The following is a 12,980-nucleotide window of genomic DNA, read 5'->3' on the forward strand; positions in this document are numbered from 1 at the left end:
TTTTTTTTTTTTTTTTTTGGCCAGGCTTGGTGGCTCACACCTGTAATCCCAGCACTTTGGGAGGCTGAGGAGAGCAGATCACCTGAGGTCAGGTGTTTGAGACCAGCCTGGCCAACAGGGTGAAACTCAGTCTCTACTAAAAATATAAAAATTAGCTGGGCATGCCACTGCACTCCAGACTGGGTGACAGGGCGAGACTTCGTCCTAAAAAAAAAAAAAAAAATTGAAACAGGTTCTCACTCTATCTTTTAGACTGGAGTACAGTGGTATGATCATGGCTCACTGCAACCTCAGCTCCCCCCCAACACCCCACAATGACCATCCCCAGCTCATGCAATCCTCCTAACACAGCCTCCCAAATAGCTGAGACTACAGCCATGTGTCACCATACCTGTCTACTTTTTTGTATGTTTTGTAGAGATGAGGTTTTGCCATGTTGCCCAGGCTGGTTTCCAACTCCTGACTTCATACAATTGTCTTGCCTTGGCCTCCCAAGTACCAGGATTACAGGTGTGAGCCACCTAGCCCAGACTACTAAAAAAATTTTTTTAGAGACAGCAACTTGCTCTGTCGCCCAGGCTGGAGTGCCGCAGCGTTATCATAGCCCACTGCAGCCTTTACCTTCTGAACTCAGGTGATCTGCCCACCTCAGCCTCCCAAAGTGCTAAAGTGCTGAGGTGCATGCCACCGTTCCTTTAAAACAAAACAAAACAAAACAAAAAAAAAAATATTCAATTTGGTACGGAAACAATACGGTATAGGACCACAGTATCATTACATAAAAGACAATAATTTAGTCTCTCCTTGCTCCATCTCCCCACTGAACAGTAACCCTTGTCACAATATCCTTCACAGAATGGCACCCAGTGATGGTGGCCTCAGAGGGCAATTTTGTTGGGGAATATCACCAATGGAGGCTGAGCACTGTGGCTGATGCCTGTAATCCCAGCATTCTGGGAGGCAGAAGCTGGAGGATCACTCGAGGCAAGGAGATGAAGATCAGCCTGGACAATATAGTGAGACCCCTCTAACTCTGCAAAACAAACAAAAAAATGGCTGAGTATAGGGGACGGGCACGGTGGCACACACCTGTAATCCCAGCACTTTGGGAGGCTGAGGTGGGCGGATCACGAGGTCAAGAGATCAAGACAATGGTGAAACCCTGTCTCTACTAAAAAAATACAAAACTTAGCTGGGCGTGGTGGCATGTGCCTGTGGTCCCAGCTATTAGGGAGGCGGAGGCAGGAGAATTGCTTGAATCCGGGAGGCGGAGGTTGCAGTTAGCTGAGATCACGCCACTGCACTCCAGCCCGGCACCTGGCAACAGAGTGAGACTCTGTCTCAAAAAAAAAAAGAAAAAAAAAATGGCTGAGTGTTGTGACATGTATCTGTAGTACCAACTACTTGGGAGGCTGAGGCAGGAGGATTGCTTGAGCTCAGGAAGTTCAAGGTTCCTGCCGTGAGCTATGATCGCAGCACTGCACTCCAGCTTGAGCAACAGAACAAGACACTGTCTGTCTCTAAGAGGAAAAAAAAGAAAGAAGAAAGAAAAGAGCAAGAGAGCATAGCACCAATAGGAAGTTCTTCCTATTGAACTGAAATCTACATCCTGTAATTTTCAGGAAGAAGGAGTTGAAACAGTCATGAGGAAGCAGAGAACACAGACTCCTCTCTGAGATGGGATGATTTCAACTGGACCAAGGATTGATATAAAGAGACTAGAAAGATGTAGACTTCCCTGAGAGTTTGTAGGAGGAGTGGTACATCATCACAAGGTCATGATGGTCTGAGGAAGGAAGCTTCAGTGAGTTATAGCTCTTCAATAAATCAGTTATATTTCTCAAATTTCAAGGAGTCCTCTCTGCCACCTTCCCCATAAGGCCTTTCCTGAATCATCCAGGGAGAAGCACTTTCTCCTGCTCTGCCGCCTCTAGCACTTGGTCCCATCCGCATGCTACTTTTACTACCTCTTACTACGTGATCTACTTAGATGTCTCATGGTCGCCTCAAATGTAACCGTTTGAAACTGAATTCTAGTTAATATGCTAGTTCATGAATCAATCACTAGGTAGACAAAGAAACACCGTTTTAAAATCCTGTTCAGGGCTGAATGTGGTGGCTCACATTTGTAATCCCAGCACTTTGGGAGACCAAGGTGGGAGGATCATCACCTGGGGTCAGGAGTTTGAGACCAGCCTGGCCAACATGGTGAATCCCCATCTCTACCAAAAATACAAAAATTAGCTGGGTGTGGTGGTGCACACCTGTAGTTCCAGCTACTTGGGAGGCTGAGGTGGGAGGATCACTTGACTCCAGGAGTTTGAGGCTGCAGAGAGCTAGGGTCATACCACTGCACTTCAGCCTGGGCAATAGAGGGAGATCCCATCTCAAAATCAATACATAAATAAAATCCTGTCCTTCCATGTTTCCCCATCACAGTAGATGGTACCAGTCTTCACGGGTCAATCAAGCTAGACATCTAGGCATCTGGAAGCCATTCTTGATTCTTTCTCCACCTTCACTGCCTGTGATTCCAAATCTAACCAGTCAGCAAGTGCTGTTGGTTCTTTCTCTAAAATATTTCCTCAGTCCTTCCACATCTGTCCCTACCTCTCCATCATTTCTCTCCTGGACACTTGCAAGAGCCTCCCAACCAACCTCCAACTTGCCCTGCACGCTTGTTGAATGAACTGACTTGGAGGATGATTAATTGCGTACTGGCACTCCCCTGCCTGCCCACTGCCCATGGAAGAGTCTAAACGCCTCCTGTGCCTCCAGGCCCTGCCTGACTTGACCGGCCTCTCCCTCCAGTCTCATCTGAGGTCAGACTCCCTTCATCTGGTCAGCCACACAGGCCTTCATATAGTTCATGGAACCAGCCAAGCTCTTTCCCAAGATGGAGCCCCTGAGCATGCTGCACTCCTTTGACTAAAGCCCCCCTTTATCCTGTCTCTTCATAGAGCCAACTCCTCATCCTCCAGGGATCCACTTAAAGTACCCCATCTAAGCAGGTCCCTCCCCCATCTACTGTTCTCCATCTCTGTGCCAGTTTCTTTTCCTTGGCAATGCTCAACACAGTTTGTGATGTGCTTGTTTGTGTACTTGGGTTTGTTGTCTGCAAACACTGGACTGTATGCTCCACAAGGGCAAGAACCAATATATATCCAGGGATTGGCACATCTGCTTTATTTTATTTTATTTTTTTATGAGACAGAGTCTCTCTCTCTCCCCGCTATGCTGGAGTGCAATGGCGCCATCCCAGCTCACTGCAACCTCCGCCTCCCAGGTTCAAGCAATTCTTCTTCCTCTGCCTCCCGGGTAGCTAAGGATTACAGATACTCACCACCATGCCTAGCTAATTTTTGTATTTTTAGTAGAGAGGGGGTTTGACCATGTTGGCCAGGCTGGTCTTGAACTACTGTTCTCAAGTGATCCGCCCACCTCAACCTCCCAAAGTGCTGGGATTACAGGCACGAGCCACCGCAACTGGCCCTGTGTTTTCTTTAAACATTTGTTGAGTGAATCAGCAATTAATGAATTTGTGTTTATGGCTCATACTTTCAATCTTTATTGGGTTGGGGACAAGACTATGTTTTAGGCCTCATTAAACACCCAGTAGTACAATTGCTTGCACGGAATAGGCATTCAATCATGCCTATTGATCTGACCTAACTGAAAAGGATACAGTTTTATAGTCTACCAAGATAGTTTTATTACTAGACTGTGTAATTACTCTAACAAATTGCAAGAAGGTCGTGCACAGAAAACATATGCGCTGATGGGCTTACTGCCCAGCGCAGCAGGAGTCTGACCACTAGGGAATGCTATCAGCCGTGTTTCTGGCCTCATATAATCATGGTATTCTAGTACTGTCTTGGCAGGGATTTCTCCCTCCTTCTTCGTTTTCCTTTCACAAGGAATATACTTAGTTTATGTCCAAAGATCATTGGGTCTTTTTTTTTTTTTTTTTGAGGCAGGGTCTCTCTCTGTTACCCAGGCTGGAGTACAGTGGTACAATCATGGCTCACTGCAGCCTTGAACTTCTGGGCTGAAGCAATCTTCCCACCTCAGCCTCCTGAGTAGTTGGCAGTACAGGCACGCCACCACGCTTGGCTTTTTTTTTTTTTTTTTAAACTTTTTGTAGAGACACAGTCTCCATATAGTGCCCAGGCTGATCTCAAACTCCTGGGCTCAGGTGATCCTCCTGCCTTGGCCTCCCAAAGTGCTGGGATTACACGTGAGCCATTGCACCTGGCCAGGCTAATTGGTTCTAACCTGGAGCCTGTAGCACCTTCTAAAACCTTATGCAGAAATTTGTATCTGTGGTTATATGAGCATTTTTCTGGCGAAGGTATTCATTGCTATCATTAGATTATTAAGACAGTTATAACCTAAAAAACTAAGAATCACTGAGTTACATCAATGTCACCCAGTAGAACTTTCTGTGATCATGGGAATGCTCTACATCTGTGTTGTCCAATGTGGCCGCCACCAGCTACAGGTGTGGCTACTGAAGGCTCGAAATGTAACTAATGAGACTGTAGAGTGAAATTTTTTATTTCATCTAATTTTAATTAATTTGATTTTAAATGTGCAAGCCACAATGGCACGTGCTTATAATCCCAGCTATTCAGGATGCTCAGGTGGGAGGGTATCTTAAGAACAGGAGTTTGAGGCTGCAGTGGGCTTCGATTGCCTGTGAGTAGCCTCTGGGTGGCATAGTGAGGCTGTTAAATAAATTTTGGCCAGGCCCACTGGCTTATGCCTATAATGCCAGCACTTTGGAAGGCTCAGGTGGGTGAATCACCTGAGGTCAGGAGTTCAGGACCAGCCTGGCTAACATGGTGAAACCCCATCTCTAGTAAAAATATAAAAATTAGCCAGGCATGATGGTGCATGCCTGTAATCCCAGCTACTTGGGAGGCTGAGGTGGGAGAATTGCTTGAACCCAAAAGATGGAGATTGCAGTGAGCTGAGATCATACCACTGCACTCCAGCCTGGGTGACAGAATGAGACTCCATCTCAAATAATAATAATAATAAAGAAAGAAAATAAAACAAAATAAATAAATGTAAACAGTCACATGTGGCTGGTGGCTACCATAGTGGATAGCATAGACCTAGAGAACCACTCAAGAGTTATCGGGAAGTCATGGTCCTTGTGCTTAGAAGACTCTAGCTATAACATACATGTATTACCTAGAAGCCTTCTCTCCTCTCCCAGAAGTCCATTATCAAGGTCACCTTCATGGATGAGGCCCTAAATACTAGGCAGTTAACAGGCTTGGGTAGGAAAATGGGAGAGAAAAACACAGAAGTAGTGAGACGTGGCTGGGCAGGGAGAGTGCTGGCGGGTGGGGCACCTGCCACTGAGGAAGCAGTGGGAAAGGCCTGGGGCGTTGAAGACCCTCTCCATGGGGGTCAAGGCTTCAAGGAAAAAAGAAAAGTGATTTTTGCCTACATAATGGCAATCATGGAATAAAGTTTCTAGAAAAAACTCAACAATTACTGTTGAGATACATGACTTTTGCCTAAAGATATGACTATTATCTGACACGGTCAAAAGTCTTTGAAAGAGAAGGTGAAATGGAATTATTGAGAATAGAGATCTCACCGGGCATGATGGCTCATGCCTGTAATCCCAGCACTTTGGGAGGCTGAGGCGAGCGGATCACCTGAGGTCGGGAGTTCAAGACCAGCCTGGCCAACATGGTGAAACCTTGTCTCTAGTAAAAATTTAACCAGGTGTGGTGGTGGGCGACTGTAATCCCAGCTACTCAGAAGGCTGAGGCAGGAGAATGCCTTGAACCTCGGAGGCAGAGGTTGCAGTGAACCAAGATTGTGCCACTGCACTCCAGCCTGGGAAAAAGAGTGAGTCTCCGTCTCAAAAAAAAAAAAAAAAAAAAAAAAAATGGAGGTCTCAAATATTAAAAAAAGACACTTCCTGTCGACCAGGTCTAAAAATAAAAAATAAAAAAAGAATAAAGATCACAGTGACATACTTTCCAGGTTCTTGAACAAGTGTTGATAAGGGGCATGGAGAGCCCCTCCTATTATAGGAAAGGACCCCATAAATTATAGGGGCTCTAAGGAACAGGTGCTCTACTTACCGACAATTATGAAGTTGAAGTTGGGACTGTATTTTGAATGGTTGCAAACTTGCGCTTTGCATTTGTAGGGGCCTGATTCGTGGGCTCCTGTGATGCTTAAATTAAAAATCACGGGTTCACCTTTTCCATCCTGGGTTCCCAGGTGTGTCTTACTTCGAAACAATGAATAGGTGATCTGCAGTGATTTGTTCTTATGGGAACAAAACACAGATACACTTTGACCCTTCATGACCACATTAGTCTCTGAGTCCAAACACGGAGGAGGAAATTCTGAAAAACAAAATAACACACGAAAAAGTCCTTGTTAAAATCCTGGTTAGGGCTGGGCTCAGTGGCTCACGCCTGTAATCCCAGAACTTTGGGAGGCTGAGGTGGGTGGATCAACTGAGATTGGGAGTTTGAGACCAGCCTGACCAACATGGAGAAACCCTGTCTCTACTAAAAATACAAAATTAGCCGGGCATGATGGCGGGCACCTGTTATCCCAGTTACTTGGGAGGCTGAGACAGGAGAATTGCTTGAACCAGGACCTGGGAGGCAGAGGTTGCAGTGAGCCAAGATTGTGCCACTGCACTCCAGCCTGGGTTACAGTGCGAGACTCTGTCTCAACAGCAACAACAAAAAAAACCCTACAAAAAAATTGGCTGGGCCTGGTGCATGTGCCTACAGTCCCAGCTACTCAGGAGGCTGAGGCAGAAGAATCGCCGGAACCCGGGAAACAGTTGCAGTGAGCCAAGATCCGCTCTTCACTGCACTCCAGCCTGGCCAACAAAGCAAGACCCTGCCTCAAAAAAAGAAAAAAAGAAAAAAAAATCTATTATATAGATATATATTTTAAACTATGAAAGAATTAAGAGAAATACAGGAAAAGATTTGTGTATCATCAGGTAAGGTTTGGTCTTCCATGTAAGACACAAAATTAGAAGCTATATATATATATATATATATATGGAAAAGATTGAAAAAGTTGACTATCTTAAAACTAAAAACTTCTCTATGACAAAATTAAAATTCAAGTGACAGCATAGAAGAAAACATTTAAGACATAAATAAAAGCAGAAGATTCCTTTTATGCATATAAATCAACTGCAAACCAAGGAGAAAAGGACAAACCCAAAAAATAAATGGGCAAATAGTATGAACAAGCCATTCCCAGAGGAAGAGATGCAGAGGCTCATTAAATAGTGCTTGAAGCTGGGTGGTGGCTCATGCCTGTAATCCCAGCACTTTGGGAGGCCAAGGTGGGCAGATCACTTGAGGTCAGGAGTTTGAGACCAGTCTGCTCAACATGGTGAAACCTCATTTCTACTAAAAACACAAAAATTAGCTGGGCATGGTGGTGGGCACCTGTAATCCCAGCTACTCAGGAGGCTGAGGCAGGATAATTGCTTGAACCAGGGAGGCAGAAGTTGCAGTGAGCTGAGATCGTGCCAGTGCACTCCAGCCTGGGTGACAGAGCGAGATTGTCTCAAAAAATAAAAATAAACACAAAGTTCTTGAAGCTGGGTATGGTGGTTTTCGCCTGTAATCCTAGCACTTTGGGAGGCTGTGGTGGGAGAAGTACTTGAGCTCAGGAGTTCAAGAACAGCCTGGATAACATAGTGAGACCTCATCTCTAATTTTGAAAAAACAAAACAGAGCAAACAAAAAATAGCCAGGATCGCCGGGCGCGGTGGCTCAAGCCTGTAATCCCAGCACTTTGGGAGGCCGAGGCGGGTGGATCACGAGGTCAAGAGATCGAGACCATCCTGGTCAACACGGTGAAACCCCATCTCTACTAAAAATACAAAAAATTAGCTGGGCATGGTGGCGCGTGCCTGTAGTCCCAGCTGCTCAGGAGGCTGAGGCAGGAGAATTGCCTGAACCCAGGAGGCAGAGGTTGCGGTGAGCCGAGATCGCGCCATTGCACTCCAGCCTGGGTAACAGAGCGAAACTCCGTCTCAAAAAACAAACAAACAAAAAAAAAAAAAAAAAAAAATAGCCAGTATCAATGGAGGTTGCAGTGACCCTTCAAGAATGCTTTCAAAAATGCCGTAAACGCCGGGCACGGTGGCTCACGCCTATAATCCCAGCACTTTGAGGCTGAGGCGGGTGGATCACGAGGTCAAGCGATCGAGACCATTCTGGTCAACATGGTGAAACTCCATCTCTACTAAAAATACAAAAATTAGCCGGGTATGGTGGCGCACGCCTGTAGTCCCAGCACTTTGAGAGGCCGAGGCGGGTGGATCACAAGGTCAAGCCATCAAGACCATCCTGGTCAACATGGTGAAACTCCGTCTCTACTAAAAATACAAAAATTAGCCGGGCATGGTGGCACATGCCTGTAGTCCCAGCTACTCGGGAAGCTGAGGCAGGAGAATCATTTGAACCCAGGAGGCGGATGTTGCGGTGAGCCAATATCACGCCACTGCACTCCAGCCTGGGTAACAAGAGCGAAACCCCCTCTTAAAAAAAAAAAAAAAATGGCATAAACTTGTTAAAAAAAAAAAAAATGCCATAAACTCTCCTCCCAGTCTGTTATCTGGACAATTAACATTTTCTCAGTCTTATATAAACTCAACTTTTTTTTTTTTTTTTTTTTTTTTGAGACAGAGTCACACTCTGTTGTCCAGGCTGGAATACAGTGGCAAAATCTTGACTCAACACAGTGTCAATCTTCCAGGCTCAATTGATCCTCCAGCCTCAGCCTCCTGAGTAGCTGAGACTATAGGCCCATAATTTTTGTAGTTTTGGTAAAGACAGGGTTTCACCATGTTGGCCAGGCTGGTTTAATCTCCTGACCTCAAGTGACTGCCTGCCGCAGCCCCCAAAGTGCTGGGATTAAGATATGAGTCACTGTGCCCCGCCATATAAACTCAACTTTAAGATAAGACCTAAACTACCTTTCCAACCAAATAGCTATCCCTAATTTTTCTTTTTATAGGAATGCTAGAGCTTTTGTGGCCAATATACATGAAAAAGATGCTCAACGTCACAAGTGATGAGGCAATGCAAATTAAAACAACACTGAGATACCATTTTTCACTTATCAGATTGGCACAAATTTTTTAAATGATTGGCCAGGCATGGTGGCTCACACCTGTAATCCCAGCAGTTTGGGAGGCTGAGGCAGGCAGATCTCTTGAGTCCAAGACCAGCCTGGGAAAGAGCGAAACGCTGTCTCTACTAAAAATACAAAAGTTAGCTGGGCATAGTGGCAAGGTACCTGTATGGCACTACTTGGGAGGCTGAGGTGGGAGGACCAATTGAGCTTGGAAGGTCGAGACTGCAGAGAGTCCCGATCGCACCAGCCTGGGTGACAGAGCAGAGACTCTTGTCTCAAAAAAAAAAAAAAAAAAAAAAAAAAAACACCCAGGCTGAGTGTGGTGGCTCAAACCTGTAATCCCAGCACTTTGGGAGGCTGAGGCGGGTGGATCATGAGGTCAGGAGTTCAAGACCAGCCTGGCCAACATAGTGAAACCCCATCTCTACTAAAAATACAAAAATTAGCTGGGCATGATGATGGGCGCCTATAGTCCCAGCTACTTGGGAGGCTGAGGCAGGAGAATGGCTTGAACCTGGGAGGGAGATGGAGGTTTCAGTGAGCCAAGATCAGGCCACTGGTGCTCTCCAGTCTGGGCGACACAGTGAGACTCTGTCTTAAAAAAAAAAAAAAAAAAAAAGAAAAAAAAAAACCTAAATAAAATTTAAAAAGTAAAAGTGATTATATCCACGACTGGGGAGGAAGGTAGGGAAACTCACCCACCGTTGGTGACGAATAGGATAGGATCAGCCTTGCTGGGAGGGCAACTTAGCAGGGTCTGTAACAATTTAAAAGTGTATGCCCTCTGACCTTGCAATTTCACTTCTAGAATTTCATTCTACAGAGATACTCCCAAGCTCTCGTGCATCCACAAAGGATGTTTTGTTCAAGGGTGTTTGTTCTTTTATTTTTATTTTTCTTATATTTTTATTTTTTATTTTTGTACAAGGATGCTTTGTACAAGGATGTTTATTGTAGCATTGTTTATATTGCCCCCCAAAAGTGGAACAATAAATAAGCATGGTTAAATGAATCATGGCTGAGTCATAAAATACCATGCAGCTATTGAAACAGATGAGCTAAGTCTGGGTGTGGTGCCTCATGCCTGTAACCCCAGCACTTTGGGAGTCCAAGGTGGGTAAATCATGAGGTCAGGAGTTTGAGAACAGCCTGGCCAACATGGTGAAACCCTGTCTCTACCAAAAAAAAAAAAAAAAAAAATACAAAAATTATCCAGGCATGTGCCTGTAATCCCAGGTACTCGGGAGGCTGAAGCAGGGGGATCCATTGAACCCAAGAGGTGGAGGTTGCAGTGAGCTGAGATTGTGCCTCTATACTCCAGCCTGGGCAACGAGAGTGAAACTCCGTCTCAAAAAAAAAAAAAAAAAGAAAGAAGGAAAAAGATGAGCTAAATCAATATCTACTACTTGGAAAAGATGTCTATAATATATTAAGTTAAAAGAAAGTCACAGGTGAGTTTATTTACTATGATACCAAATACAAAATGACTGTTGGGAGCAGTTGGTTTTGGAAGTAGGGAGGAGAGAAGGATCGGAAGAGGATATAACAGCATGTTTACATTTTAGACAGTAACAACCACCACCTTGGCTGTCACTTTTGGATGGTTTATCATATGCCTGCCACCGTGTCGAGGGGCAGAGATTGTCTCATTTGATCTGCACACTACCCTACCAGGTAGGTGCTTTCATTAACCCACTTCACAGATGAAAGAAATTAAGGTCAAAGTGGGTATGTCACGAGCTCAAGCTGCTGGCTGGTAACTAGTAGAACCAGAGGTAGACCATCTCCCAATGTATATTTCTAGTGTTGCTTGAATTATTTCACAATTTTTTTTTTTTTTTTTTTAAGAAACGAGGTAAGGCCGGGCGCGGTGGCTCAAGCCTGTAATCCCAGCACTTTGGGAGGCCAAGGCGGGTGGATCACGAGGTCAAGAGATCGAGACCATCCTGGTCAACATGGTGAAACCCCGTCTCTACTAAAACTACAAAAAATTAGCTGGACATGATGGTGCGTGCCTGTAATCCCAGCTACTCAGGAGGCTGAGGCAGGAGAATTGCCTGAACCCAGGAGGCGGAGGTTGCGGTGAGCCGAGATCGCGCCATTGCACTCCAGCCTGGGTAACAAGAGTGAAACTCCGTCTCAAAAAAAAAAAAAAAAAGAAAGGAGGTATCACTATGTTGTCCAGGCTGGCCTCGAACTCCTGAGCTCAAGCAATCCTACCCCATTAGCCTCCCAAAGTGCTGGGACTACAGTTCTGAGGCACCACGCCCAGCCTATGTGTTGGTTTTCTAGTTAAAATACAACAATCACAAAACAACAAGAAAAGTTAGAAAACTTTCATTGTGAAAACAATTTCAACGGCCGGGCGCCGCAGCTCACACCTGTAATCCCAGCACTTTGGGAGGTCAAGGCAGGCGGATCACAAGGTCTGGAGTTCAAGACCAGCCTGGCTGATATGGTGAAACCCTGTCTCTAATAAAAATACAAAAATTAGCTGTGCGTGGTGGCTCATGCCTGTAATCCCAGCTACTCGGGGGGCTGAGGCAGGGGAACCGCTTGAACCCAGGAGGCAGAAGTTGAGTGAGCCAAGATCATGCCATTGCATTCCAGCCCTGGCAACAAGAGCAAAACTCTGTCTCAAAAACAAAACAAAACAAAAAAACCAATTTCAATATTTTGTCACCGAGTCTCAGAAAAAAATGCTGCAATCCCCTCTCTAAAATCATTTTATTTTAAACAACAGGTAATTGAAAAGACTGTTCAAGCCGGGCGCGGTGGCTCAAGCCTGTAATCCCAGCACTTTGGGAGGCTGAGACGGGTGGATCACGAGGTCAAGAGATCAAGACCATCCTGGTCAACATGGTGAAACCCCGTCTCTACTAAAACTACAAAAAATTAGCTGGGCATGGTGCGTGCCTGTAGTCCCAGCTACTCAGGAGGCTGAGGCAGGAGAACTGCCTGAACCCAGGAGGCGGAGGTTGCGGTGAGCCGAGATGGCACCATTGCACTCCAGCCTGGGTAACAAGAGCGAAAATCCCGCTCGATTGCAACATTCAAAAGCATCCAGAAAAGACTGTTCTTTGGTTTTTCATGTAAAACCTCAGAAACACTTTTGAATGGATGCTTTTGAATGTTGCAATCAGACGGTCTCCCCATTTCAATTAAAATAGTTTCAGTAAGAAAGAAGTAACTGACACTTACCATTTGTTTTCATTGCCTTACAATCCAACACAGTGTTTTTACCTGAAAGGGAAAAGGAACACGATAAAGCTCACTTTCCATATGACGTGTTGGCTTGGAGGTTCAAGCCTCAAAGTGCCAAGTGGGGCTTACATGTGACAGAAGAAAGCATGGCCCAGAAGAGGAGCTTGTTCAAATGGCTCCACATTCTCCCAGATGAAGTCCAAGACACGGTTGAAAAGGCATAGTAGCACCACAGTAGTGAGTCGCTCGGAGAACTTCCTCTTTTTCTTACACAAGTTAAGGAAATCAGAGGGTTTGGATGACCTTTGCGTATTATGATTGGTTCACTGGGCCAATCTGTCTTCCTCTATGAGTTCCTGTAAGAAAAGAGAGATTTTGTAGATTACCCCTCCCTCACACTGGCTGGGAAAAAGAAAAGGAGATAAATCTGACTGTTGGCAGGGCCGTTGGCTCACACCTGTAATCCCAGCACTTTGGGAGGCCAAGGCAGGCGAATCACCTGAGGTCGGAAGTTTGAGACCGGCCTAACTAACATGGAGAAACCCTGTCTCTACTAAAAATATAAAATTAGTCAGCCATGGTGGTGCATGCCTGTAATCCCAGCTGCTCGGGAGGCTGAG

The 12,980-nt window shown here is 45.3% G+C and overlaps 1 protein-coding gene across 4 annotated transcripts in view; it reads right to left on the reverse strand.

Annotated features, from left to right (window-relative positions):
• The window catches only part of MILR1 (mast cell immunoglobulin like receptor 1), a 32,173-nt gene extending 19,486 nt beyond the window's left edge, over positions 1–12,687 (reverse strand). For 2 of the 4 annotated variants that reach the window (XM_032241970.1, XM_032241971.1), the window contains exons 1-3: positions 12,490–12,686; positions 12,358–12,399; positions 6,111–6,380 (exon numbers count right to left, since the gene is read on the reverse strand). In XM_032241970.1, coding sequence (XP_032097861.1) covers positions 6,111–6,380; positions 12,358–12,399; positions 12,490–12,544 — 367 coding nt within the window. In that variant the 5' untranslated portion in view covers positions 12,545–12,686. Of the gene's footprint in view, positions 1–6,110; positions 6,381–12,357; positions 12,400–12,489 lie in introns of all 4 variants that reach the window. The other 2 variants (XM_032241973.1, XM_032241972.1) reach the window with 1 other exon arrangement.
• Positions 12,688–12,980: the final 293 nt, after the last annotated feature.

This window comes from Sapajus apella, unplaced genomic scaffold, assembly GCF_009761245.1.
Source record: "Sapajus apella isolate SASKATOON/1434 unplaced genomic scaffold, GSC_monkey_1.0 scaffold48, whole genome shotgun sequence".
Classification (NCBI taxonomy): Eukaryota; Metazoa; Chordata; class Mammalia; order Primates; family Cebidae; genus Sapajus; species Sapajus apella.